General features: G+C 42.5%; 2 protein-coding genes across 16 annotated transcripts in view; both read left to right on the forward strand.

The window, feature by feature from the left end:
- Window positions 1-13,077, forward strand: part of dip2ca (disco-interacting protein 2 homolog Ca) — a 210,348-nt gene that overhangs the window by 191,164 nt on the left and 6,107 nt on the right. For 11 of the 15 annotated variants that reach the window (XM_051380870.1, XM_051380962.1, XM_051381020.1 and 8 more), the window contains 8 exons: window positions 415-526; window positions 1,534-1,643; window positions 4,596-4,726; window positions 5,688-5,856; window positions 5,985-6,155; window positions 8,258-8,287; window positions 9,987-10,048; window positions 12,994-13,051. In XM_051380870.1, the coding sequence (XP_051236830.1) occupies window positions 415-526; window positions 1,534-1,643; window positions 4,596-4,726; window positions 5,688-5,856; window positions 5,985-6,155; window positions 8,258-8,287; window positions 9,987-10,048; window positions 12,994-13,051 (843 nt within the window). The remainder of the gene's footprint in view (window positions 1-414; window positions 527-1,533; window positions 1,644-4,595; window positions 4,727-5,687; window positions 5,857-5,984; window positions 6,156-8,257; window positions 8,288-9,986; window positions 10,049-12,993; window positions 13,052-13,077) is intronic. The other 4 variants (XM_051381246.1, XM_051381336.1, XM_051381405.1 and 1 more) reach the window with 1 other exon arrangement.
- Window positions 1-13,077, forward strand: part of LOC127355896 (tripartite motif-containing protein 16-like) — a 167,438-nt gene that overhangs the window by 79,834 nt on the left and 74,527 nt on the right. The gene's annotated exons all lie outside the window — the stretch shown is intronic.

Here is a 13,077-nt window from a genome sequence, read left to right on the forward strand (position 1 = left end):
GCTTTCACCACTCAGAGGATCCTGCCTTGTAGAAACAAATAGAAGTTGCTCAACTCATAAATTAAAAAAAAGAAAAAGATGGAGAGAAAACCAAAGAAAGATGGAGTGAAAGGGCAAAGGATTCGACAGCTCGCAGAAGCCGGGAAACTAGCCAGCGGTCTGGAAAAATAAGTGAATGAATGCATGAGAGTTTGTGAATAACGAGGAGCTGGCAGGAGGCGATGTACGAGGTCAGAGCTGCACTTTCTTCACTATAAATCTCACAAGTAGTTGAGGTTTTTTGTTTCAGCGGGTTGATGCTCACTCTTCCACACTGTTGGATAACACAGGACTTCCTGTGACGTGGTGATTCTTTCATTGGTTACCTGCCGATGCGTTGGATTGGGTTCAGGTTGTCTGTGCTCTGTCCTGCAGGTGAGCCGCTCGGTGTGCGTGATGACCACGCAGCTCATCTGTAAACTGCTGAGGTCGAAGGAAGCCTCGGCTGCCGTGGACGTCCGGACCTGGCCTCCCGTACTGGACACAGGTACACACACGCACACACACACAGGTTCTCACACAGATTCAATTCAATTCAATTTCAATTCAATTTTATTTGTATAGCGCCAATTCATAACAGAAGTTATCTCAGGACACTTTTCAAATAGAGTAGGTCTAGACCGAACTCTTTATAACATTATTTACAGAGACCCAACAGTACCACCATGAGCAAGCACTTGGCGACAAGGGCAAGGAAAAACTGCCTGTTAAAAGGCAGAAACCTAGGACAGATCCTCCGGCTCTAGGTGGGTGGTCGTCTGTCTCGACCAGTTGGGGTGAGAGAGAGAGAGAGAGAGAGAGAGAGAGAGGGAGAGAGAGAGAGAGCGAGAGACAGACAGACAGGTGCACAGTAACAACAGTATTGGCAATGGCAATCTAGCAGGACCATGGCAGGAGGCTCCACCAGGATCCATGAGAACCTGCGAGACGAGAAAGCACAAGAACTCCGGGGAAGAAGTGAAGTTAGTAACATACATTAATGGGACATGAATGAGTGCAGAGAGAGGAAGGGAGGAGCTCAGTGCACCATGGGAAATCCCCCGATAGTCTGGGCCTATAGCAGCATAACTAAGGGATGGTTCAGGACTCACCTGATCCAGCCCTAACTATAAGCTTTATCAAAGAGGAATGTCTTAAGCCTACTCTTGAATGTGGAGAGGGTGTCTGCCTCCTGAACCACAAATGGAAGCTGGTTCCACAGGAGAGGAGCTTGGTAACTGAAGGCTCTGGCTCCTGTTCTACTTTTAGAGACTATACAAAGACATGTTATTGTCGTCTGAATCCCACCACTTAAACTGGTGAAGCTCAAGTTTAATAGACAGGTAATCTATGCCCTAACAATGAGAACCAACAATAGGCAATACAGTGAAAAAATAAGTTAAATTACCGGTAAATGTAAAAAGAAGTGGTCCTGACAGATTGTAGTTGGCTGTGTGCTTCAGGTTCTGTATATTAAAGCAGCTCTGATGGAACCGGATTGATTTTCTTCTTTAGACGATTTGCCAAAGAAGAAACCTCCTCTGCTGTATAAACCGTCCAACCCCGACACCCTGGCCTACCTGGACTTCAGTGTCTCCACCACTGGCATGCTGGCTGGAGTCAAGGTAAACACACACACACACACACACACACTACTGGTACTTTAAGTGTAACGTGAATATTTAGCACAAATAACTCAACAACATGGCTATTACTTAACTTTTTTTGCCTCACTATTAAATTTATTTTTTGGGTGTGTAGAGAACATAAGCATCAGGTAGCATCACTACAAACATTGTCTTGTTTTTAAAATGACACTGATTGGACAGTTAGGGGCTCCACATTGTAAGTAAAATGTCACATCGGGTCTGATCTTGACGACATCAGCCCATTTATGTTTTGACATTTGAAGCATTAAGACGGATTGATTGCTTGATTAACGCTGATTAAAGGTCAGAATTTGGAAGGTATAACACTGTATTTATGGCCCAGGAGACGCTCACTTGTTGTTCATTCAACAATATGAGCTCCACTGTGCAGCCCGGACTGTTGGAGGTGTGTAGATAGATGGCGGTGACATTTTAAAGATTAAAGCGCCTATTGATTCCTGCTGCAGCAAAACAAACCTGCATCCTGTACTCAACTCATTGTTTCTGTGCCTCTATTCATCTGCTGCAAAGGTGTGTGTGTGTTTGAATCCATTAAACAAGACCTTTTCTTGTTTGGTCTCTAATCCATCCATGTTGAAGCCTTTTGTTTCTCAACAGAGAGCAGATAGATAAAGAAGACTCATCAGTTTCCAGACAATAAACAGACACACAATCAGTAGAAGAAATTATTTTGTAGGCACGTTTTGAATGTATAATTGAAAGGTTTTGTTATTGGGGGAGATACCAGCTGTGTAAAATTCTCTTAAAAGGATTGCTGGAATTACAAATTACACAAGATTGACACACAGTTGATAAAATAATAAAACCCAGACAGAAAATTAACTGAAGGCAATATTCCCCACATTTAAATGAAATGGGACCACTGAGTTTGCTCTATTAGTTGGACCCTGATTTAACAGATTACACCAGATATGGGTCCTGACTCAGGACATTTTATCGGTCTCCAGAGATAACGGTGTACATCAGAGAAGATAATTGTGGATGAAATCTTTTCCAACGGAGACGAGGCTGCACATTTCAGCCAATGTTAAAATATGACTTTCTCTATTACACACGGGGGGAAACAGGATTATTAGTTAATCTCCTGTCGGGTTAAATCAGCTCCGACCTTCGACTAGTCTTTTTATATTGGAATTGAGATTAATTCATTCATTAGTTTCTGTCATTGTAAGTCATTCAGGGTGAGACCACTGTGTAAATCCCTGAAACGTAAACAGAATCAGACTAGTCCTGGATGTTTCTCCATCGTTGTCTCTGTCCAACAGCCTTTATCAAGATGGAGAAATTCAATGTTTAACTCTAGAAACTACAGCCCAGATGATACATTGTCTTCACTTAAAGGTCCAGTGTGTAACATTTAGGAGGATCTATATATATATATATATAGTGTTTTCATTACCTGAGAATGAGCTGTTTATATCTACAGAGGAAGTGGGTCCTCTTCTACGGAGGGATCCATGTTGAACTGCCATTTTTGTGCAGGAGCCCAGAACAAACACTAGCGCATGATTGGGCCTGTTGAGTTTTTTGCGAGTTTTACTCGCTTCTGCTTTGTACTCGGTTGATTGCAGTTGGTGCAATCTGCATTCTCACCACTAGATGGCACTAAACCCTACACAGTAGTCCTTTAACATATGACATAAACAAACTCTACGTAGTGGCACTACTTTCTAAATCACTAACTGCAACTGTTAGCTTTTGACCAACATATAAGCAGATAGCGCTGTGCTCTGTGAATGTAGCTTGTGTTCATGTCTCCAAAGTATAGATCTTAAATAAGACTTTTAACTCTAAAAACAACATTTTCATTTACAGAAATGATCAAAATGCTGAGATATCGGCCTGCTGTAGTTTTCTTACATCCCTTAAAATCGAGAAGGCCCCGCGACCCTTCCCTTGAAACTTTGGCAGCCCATAGTGGGGGTCCTGACCCCCAAGTTGGGAACCACTGAGCTAATGAATGGATGCTTGGACAGAGTACTTTTTAAGCCATAGCAGAAAGCCCCAGGGTTACTGTCAGGAATGCAGCCTGAGACGTGAACAGCTTTTAAACAACTTGTTCTCCGCCAACTTTGATGTTCTGATCTGAGATGAAGTAATCAGTGAGTCAGTGCACGGCTGACTACCCACAGCTACATTTTACACGACAGGACAGTAGGACTCACTTCTTACTCCTTTGAACAGCTTAACAAGGTTTGATGTAATATATCTTAGTTAAACAGCCAGCTGGATTTCTGCTCATTGTATCACACCAAAATATTTCTTCTGATTACTTTCACACCATCAGCGACCGTTGCCACGTCATTTTACATTGGTCACAATAAAAGAAACCCACAAAAGCTTTGTTAATTAAGGCTTTAGGAAACTAATCAGCAAAAAAGGAGAAGCAGGGCAGGAGGAAACAATGCCAGCATGTTTTCTCACGTACTGGTTATTGCCTGTCCATTATGTTTAATCACCGTTCCTAATGAGCAAATCAGTCAATGCGGGAGTATTAACGCTACAGCGGGCAGTGCCGGTGCCAGAACACAGTGAGGGAAACAAGGCGGTCAATTCACGCGGTCACAGAGGCTCCTCATTTGTTTCAAGTTTTGTTATGCTAATCACATATTATGGACATATTCGAGTTAATTAATCGTTTTTAGCTCCAGCAGGGCATGAGATCTTGAGTAGGTTTTGTTTGTGTGTGTGAAACATTTTCTGTTTCTCATTACTGGAAAAGGAAAAAGTACACAGACCAATGAGAACTTGTTTGACTCTAGGAACCTAAAAAGATCGTTAGTTTCTAGAAGCTGTAGTTCAAAGAAAATGGATTTACTGCTTGCATGAAATACAGATCTCTGAACGCGTTTATTACTGGCTGCACCTTTACTGAGTGTCCTGTGTGTGTGTGTGTTTCTTTTTTAGATGTCACACACAGCCACCAGTGCCTTCTGCCGCTCCATCAAGCTGCAGTGTGAGCTTTACCCGTCCAGAGAGGTCGCCATCTGCCTGGACCCGTACTGCGGCCTGGGCTTCGTCCTCTGGTGCCTTTGCAGGTCAGACAAATGGAAGAAAGCATTAATGAGTGTTAAATCTCCTCTTTCCAAAAAGAGCCAATTCTTCGACAGTCTCCTCATCTCCTCTCATTAATACACAAAACAAACAGAAACATTACATTTCCATCCTGTTTTCTGCATTGTTTTTCACTGTTAGAGGTTTTACAGTCGCTCTTTTATTTGGGTTATTTTGTTCGGTTTTCCAACTCGAGAATTCTTGATGAACCAACTTGCATAATAATCACATAACGGTGGTGGATGGAAACAAGCATTCATTTTATTTTGCCGACATTTGGATGGAAACACGGCTACTGGTTGTGGAGTTTGTAATCACTGTGGTGTATCAGGTTACACTAGAAGATGCTTCAAAGGTTTCCTGTACTTTCCTAGAAGGCTGTACAGGTTTACACCATCGTCGTATATAAGGATGGACGACATGACAGTTCTCCAAAAGTGAAGCCAAAACATCTCAATCGCCCTCTAGTGGCAGTGAAGGTCTTAAAGCCTGTTGCCTCCCTGTTAACACAGGGGTCAAACTAAGAAATCAACGTACACGTCAAATGCATTTTTCCCCAAAGATGGTCTCTGCCATTTAAGGTAGTTCTTATCACGTTTCCTTCATGTTAATGTTTGTTCAGGTTCGGTTTTATTTAGTTATTTGAGGCTATAAAAAGGGGGTCTGACTCTACTGTACAGACTCCAGGATATTTGGGCTTAATTTTTGTACGGTGAGACGCGATGTCCATCTTTTATACAACAATAGTTTGCACTTGACGTGCACAAGGTTTCTAGAATACAAGAACATAATAAAAATAAGAACTATAAATAAATATCACAATCATTACCTAGAATATAACATGATACACAGCTTTAAAGTCCCTATACTTTTGTCCGCAGGGTGTTTTGGAACCAAGACATAATGACTCCGCGCTCACAGCTTTTCTCTGGTTTCCCTCTGCAGTGTGTACTCAGGTCACCAGTCCATCCTGATCCCTCCGTCCGAGCTGGAGGTGAACCCGGCTCTCTGGCTGTCGGCCGTCAGTCAGTACAAAGTCCGAGACACTTTCTGCTCCTACAGCGTCATGGAGCTCTGCACCAAAGGCCTCGGCCTGCAGACCGACGCTCTGAAGGTAAAGGGGGGGGGGGCTCTGTTTCGAGGAGAATTTATATTGTTCGCTTGGAACCTGATGTGGTTCAGAAACAAGGGAATGGACGTCAGATACCACTTCTCATTCTGGGTCATTCTTGTCCTGTTCAGTCTCGAGGGTTGGATCTGTCTCGGGTGAGGACCTGTGTGGTTGTAGCAGAGGAGCGTCCCAGGACATCCCTGACGCAGTCCTTCTCCAAGCTCTTCAAGGACCTGGGACTTCACCCTCGAGCCGTCAGCACCTCCTTCGGCTGCAGGGTCAACCTGGCAATCTGCCTGCAGGTCAGTCAGACCGTCACCTCTTCCTGGTTGTCTCTGCTTCCATTTTTCAGCAGAGTTTGAGGACATTTCTTGGTGTGACATTGTGGCTGGATTCACTATTAAAGTCGTGGATTCACATTAGAGAAACAACCTGCTCAGGGACACGTCAGCTGATGTTGACCATGGCGGCTTGTTTTGTTTGATGGCAGAAGCTAGCTGAAGTTGAGCTCTTTGTCAGCAGCTATTTTGTATTTTGATAAATGTCTATTGGCCTCAAAGGTAAAGTACAGTTAATTATTTTATATTATAAACTTTAACTATACCTGATAGGAACCAGATTTTTATTCAAAGAATGATTTATTTTTTATAAAAGTTACGTACTCCAGCTTTAAAACAAATCAGTTAATATGTATCACAAACTCATTTACTTTTAGGAGTTTTGTCCACAAGGTGCGAGAAATAGTTTGCTCTCTTATCCAGAGTCAGGTGGACATCACACACCTCCAGTGCAGACATACAGTACGTCCAGGATGTGTTGAGCCTTGTTTAGTACAACGATTGGAGGCTAACGGCTAACTTAGATATCCGAACCAAAAAGTACACCTTCCTACAACTCTAAAACTGTTGGATTTAACCCCTCTAAATAAGACAAGGAGACAGCATGGATGGACAAATAGTTTTCTTACAGATTGGTATGTTTGTTGCTGTGTCTGTACAATCGTTTCGCCCTATGTAAAGAACATTAGTAAAAGAATAACCAGCCATTACGTTCCCAGTCTGATCGGATAAATACGTTACAGTTGTTGTCACATTTTGGATGCGTTGTGTTGATTTAGAGTTTTAGAGCCGTTGGAAGGTGTCCATTTTCTGTTCTGATGGAGGCTAACAGTTCCCCCCTGCTTCCAGTCCTTGTGCTAAGCTAGGCTAAACATGTCCTGGACTTTATTTCCTAAAATCTCAGACTCTTTATATTAATAGGTCATTATTTTGTATCTGTTGTGAGGCCATTATTTAGGCAGGTTAACAGAATGTACAGACAGTAACAGACGGCTAAATTGGTGCTTTCAGGGACAATGGACTCGGTTCTGCCTTTCTTAAGGTTCACAGACCAGAACTGGTCTCATACCCTGCAGTTAGCACGTTAGCTCATCACCTCTGCAGTGGAGAAACAGTGTCACTGCAGTTTTTGTCGTATTGCTTTGCACTGCGTTGAGAGTTTACAGCGTTGTTGATCAGCTGAATGATTTTCACATCACTTGAAACCGATTTGTGGCTTTGAAGAAATAAATGGATGTCAATGTAAGATTGATTTGCAAATGCAGGGTATAAAGCCAGCGACAGCGATATGTTTGTGAGTAACTACATGACGAGTTCCAGAGATATAACATCCTCAGTAGTCACTCTCCTCTTCTGCCGTCTTTCATCCAAACATCGAAGCATTGAGCTCTCCGTTTGTCTCTCGGATTCAGTTTCATCCCTCCATCTCAAGCTGATCATTGCTCTTTACATTTCAGATATGATTTGCAACCTTAAGTGGATCAAATCAGTTTATTCCCCCAAGTCAGCAAGAAAGAGCAAGAAAAACTTGGAGAGGAATAAAAAGATATCTTCTGACGGGCTCTAGATCATTCAGTTAAAGTTATTTCCAAGTTTTTATTAAATTAAAACATTGCTGACTGTTTAATCGATATTAATGGTAAATTAATTCAAGCCTGTATAAAGAATTATGAAATATTATTAGAGATTTGTGACATAATTGAATCATTTAATGAGCAGTACAATGTCTTGGTACACAACGGTGATTTCTAACTGCATGGCTCATAACTTACCAGAGTCAATATACACTAATATTACAGAATATTACCCAGTATATTGAATAATATATATAATATATATTGAATAACTGTTTGTAGCAGCTTTAAATGACTCCACTAACAGTTTCAGTCCTGACTGCTTGTTTTGTTTCTTTGAGTTTTCCATTTTGACATTTTTTCTTCCTTCCCTCCTCCTTCCTTGTTTTATCATAACCCCGCCCACATATCTCATACTTGGTTTTGTCTCCACCCTCCCTCCTCCGCCTTACCTCTTCCTCCTCCTCCTCCGCCCCCTCTTTGCTGCTGTAGCCTCACAGGCTGGGAAAGCTTGCCGACCAGGTAGGGAACCACCATCAATCCCCTCCCTCCCCCCCGTCCCCCAACCACCACCACCTCCACCCCACTGCTTGTCAGCACATCACTCATCAGCTGGCTGTAGATTATTCCACTGGAGACGTAGATTCTGAGTTTCCAATACTCCCTTTAGGGCTGAAAGGTGTTTGCCGACAGGAGGAAACGTTGAGGCCCGGTCACACCAGCATCTATGACAAAAAAATGTAGGCGCCAGGTTTTGACAGGAGAGAACAATGTCTGTAAGAAAGAAGATGTCTGGTTCTGATACATACTGTCCATCATTGGGAAGTTTTCATAAACCATTTTAATCTCACACAACCCGCTCTGCCAGAGGATAAACTGCTCCATGAAAACTTTGGGACAGGAGTCGACATACATCAAACTGCTAACTTACAGGAAGAGCCAATCACACGGATTACAGCAATGGCATCCGTCACGTGATGCACACTGGCCGAAAAAACAATGCGAAAGAAGAATGACTCGCTTCACTATCGGAATTTAATCCATTCAGTTCAGTAACATTTGGAAAGATGAAATAATTTTATCTCCATTTAAGTTATTGGAGGGCTTAACCGGGGGGGGGGGCAGCTCCCGGCTGGCGGAGGTCTCTGGTGCCGTTGCTCTGTGGGACGTACGATGCAGAAAATCTGGGTAGTTTTTTGGCTTCATGCGCCACAGAGCCCGCCTCTAACGCTGTCTCCAGGTCTCCCTTAATACATCCACTAATCACCAGTAAGGATGTGAAAATGAATGTTACGGTGCTACTTTCTGGTGTGACCGGGCACTTATGATAGATCCAGAGTCACAACTAAAGAAAAGTTTCAATATTTGTCCAAAGAAACTTCTCAAAGTCTCCACCGTTGCTCCAAACAGCCAATAAATACTCTTCTCCTGGTGGAGTTTAAAAGTAGAAGCTACCTCGTGGAGATGATGCTGTCTGCCGTCTTGTGCTCTGGGTGTGGGCTTCTGACTCCCAGCATGCCGCTGTGTGTCCGGTGGTGGGCTCTGTGAAGGTTTTTTTAATCCTGAATCACCTCTGAGAGAGAAAAGGGGGGATGGAGGGATGGTGGAGGATGAGAGAGAGGTCGGAAGGAGAGGGGGGAGGGGTCTTTATCTCTTTTCTTTTTCTATCCTTAATTTTTCCCTCATAATCTTCCCTCTCACTCACATTACAGTAGAAATATGACTTCGACATATAGACAGGACAAATCATCTTTCATAGATTTTACATCTATTTCAGGGTGTTGGCACTAGAGATGTAATCACTCATCTCCCCTTTCTTCCATCTTTCTTTTTCCCTGGCCTGGTGTCACTTCCCCCTCCTTTCTTCCCTCTACAACGGTTTAATTGTGACTTTCTGTTTGCATGTCGATCAAGTAGAATCTGACTCTAGAGCGCTTTTTTAAATTGATTTGAATCTTTTGTTTTTGCTGATTTCCTTCTAAAATCATCCCACCGCTGTCACTCCCACATTGTCCTCCCCACCATGTTGGAAATGTGGTTTTTGTGGGAACTTTCCCTCTGCTGTGAAGGGAAAGCTTGTCTCTGTGAGCACTAATGCACGATCAGTAGCATCCACTGCGCCCCCGGTAGGAGTAGAAGTAGCAGCAGTAGAGGTTGTCATGCAGGCGTACGGTGGCAGGGAAAGGACACCGCGGTAACTGTTGTTGTTGGTTTCTCTCAGGGCACCTCAGGACCCGACCCCACGACTGTGTTCGTTGATATGAGAGCGCTACGGCACGACAGGTGAGTCCAACAAACCGCACGTCTGATTCTCTGATTCAGTGTTTTTGTAACCGAGAACCGGGAAACTAATCTACGTGGAGGTTTTTCCTGAAGGAATACGTCAAAACAAAAGATAAATCATGTCTTATCGGTACTGGATGGTGTAAAAGCAGACGACGTTCACAGGAAATGTCAAACATTATCTTTTTATTTCAGTTTTGGGATGAAAATCTTGACTTACTGTTGAATGTTTTTTTTCTTTAAACGTTCTTTACGTTCGTGGTACAAAGTGGATGATTTCTAATTCTGTTCATGGTCAATCCATCATTCAAATGAATGACAAAGTATCTCTAACACAAATGAACAAGTTACTGTCCGCTACAGCTACAGTTTAGGACATTTAATTTTACTCTATAGTCAATACTTTCCTAACAGTCTCTTAATAAGTTTCCTGGAATTAACAATGCAACTTGATATTAATTCTTAAAGGAGAAAAACTGACAGTTGAGTTTAGTTTCATTGAATTTAAAGCATTTGTTGATTTCCAGAGAAAATTCACTGAAAAATAATCTCTTTAAAACCAACTATAACTAAATATCCTTTATATTTAAAGGATCAGTCTGTAGGATTTAGTGGCATCTAGTGGTAAAGTTTCCCCTTACAACTAACTGAATACCACTCGCCTTCCAAGCGTGTAGAAGAAACTATGGTGCAACTCGTCTAGAGCCAGAGTTTGGTTTGTCCATTCTGGGCTGCGGTAGAAACATGGCGGACTCTGCAGAAGAGGATAAAACCAGCTCATCTAAGGTAACTAAAATACAATTTCTACATTCAGGTTATCCCATTATATTCCATTCCTGCCACCAGAGCCTCCTGAATGTTACACACTGCACCTTTAATCTGTTTTTGGACATTTTGCATTTAAATTATTTAGAAATGATTAATAGTCTTTATTGTCTTTTCCAAGAACTTTCCTATGAATTTCCTTTTAGTAACCAGGATGAGTTACCAATAAGGCCTTTATAGATTTCTATTGATATATATTATATATATACACATTTAAATACAGATACTCAAGTGTCTAGCAGGCTACTTTTAGGATGGGAACACGTCCAGCGTGTAACGTTGAGGAGGATCTGTTGGCAGAAATGAAATATAACATTTAAAGGTAATTTCCATGAGTGTACAGAGTCTGCAATGTTTCTACAGTAGCCCAGGATGGACAAACCAAACTAGCTCCAGATAAGCTCTGCAGCCACCGTAGTTTCTCGATCACGCATAGAATCAGAAAGTGAGGCGAGGGGGTTGTAATCTGCAACTACACCACTAGATGCCATTTAATCCTACACACTGGTCCTTTAAAACAAACCTCATTAAATGACTTTAAAATACTTGCAGGAAGAATTTCAGCTGTATTTGATTTACATGACGGCTTTTGGATTTGTATGCTTGGGTAAGCTCAGTAATAACATCCTGTTATATTTTCTCATTTGAAGTTTCATCCCACAAGTCTGTTTTCCGTCCTCTCTCACACACAGACAGACATTAAATATATTCTGTGCCCACGACAGTTTGTGTTTGTTGCTGAGGGATCTCAGTGCTGCTGCAGCCTCTGCCGGGCAGCCGCAGTGTGAATGCGAAGCAGCGGGGTGTTTGTGAACGCTCCCAGAATAAATAAGGTTCTCGGTAAAGATGCTTACTCTAACGCACGACTTGTTCTACAGCCGCCGGTCCTGGCTGATTGTAAAAACTTTGAATATAATGAGAAGCTGAAAGTTTTTCTTCCAGACGGCGTGACGATTTCAGACATCTCAGCTCGGCTGTCACCCGCAGAGCCTCTTCCACTTCCTCTAAAACACTTCCAGTCTGAGAAAGAGACACTTAAAACCCATCGAACCCAGTCTGAATCACATTTCGTGCTGGGTGACACCATAAATAGCAACTCGGGAGTCTCCAGAATGTGTGTTCCCAGAGTTTTTGGCTTTCAGAGGAGATGTCTGACTTTGTGAACCAACCCGGAGGTTTGAAAATCGCCGCGAGGGCTCAACATTAGTGTCAGATTTCATGTCTTAAGTTGGTGAAACATTGTCAGTTTCCAGGCAACAGAGATGGACAACAACTCCAGGAGGACAAGCGAGCCTTCAATTTACTCAAATATGTCCTGACAAGGTGGTCAGGTGGGATTAAAGGAACAATCCTGAGACAACTACAGCTCAGCTAGACTCCGGCTCGCAGCTCAAACTGTAAAAATGTAAATTTAAACACGTCGGGGGCCCAGAAAGTTCCCCGGTGTGTCTGGGAAACTTCACTTTCCTGTTCTCTGATCCAGCGGATCATTATGGCCTTCAGCCTGCGTCTGCGACCGCTCCGCTGTCATTTTCCTCCAGAGAAGTCGCAGCACACGAAGCGGCGAGGCTCGCTGTGTATAAATATAACTGTCAGTGTGTGTGATTACATGTAATCACTGTTGATTTAAACCGGCCCGGTTCTCCCAGAGACGCTCCGTGTTTCTTGTTTATGATCTGACCAACCACTTCTGTCTGTTTCCGTCGGGGATCAATAATTTTATTTTAAGCGTTAGTGGTCAGAACAGAAGTATAATGACTGTGCACAGTATTCTTTGTTATTTCATTTCAAATGACGTATCTGAAGATGACATTCTGGGCACAGACGTACAGTAACAGAGAGATCCTTCTAAAATGTCCCAGATTTGCTCCAGTCAGAGTGCTGTCGAGCACTATTATGGAGATCAAATCCTCCAAAACTGCAAACAGTGAAATATGAATTATTATTCCAGGAGGAGAAAAATAAAATAGGCTTCAAATAATAATGTTTTTAAGTTAAAAAATATATATTTTAAGCAGGATACACAGTAAATGTCCTTTTAGTAAAAGACTTGTTCTCGTGAATCTGTGATGATGATGTTTAATTAAAGTTAATGAACAGATGTTGGTTTTGCTCCACAGGGTCAGACTAGTGGAGAGGGGGTCACCACACAGCCTGCCACTGATGGAGTCTGGGAAGGTGAGCTTCAGTTTCTTTTAAACTTA

The sequence above is a fragment of the Dicentrarchus labrax genome, unplaced genomic scaffold (assembly GCF_905237075.1).
Source record: "Dicentrarchus labrax unplaced genomic scaffold, dlabrax2021, whole genome shotgun sequence".
Classification (NCBI taxonomy): domain Eukaryota; kingdom Metazoa; phylum Chordata; class Actinopteri; family Moronidae; genus Dicentrarchus; species Dicentrarchus labrax.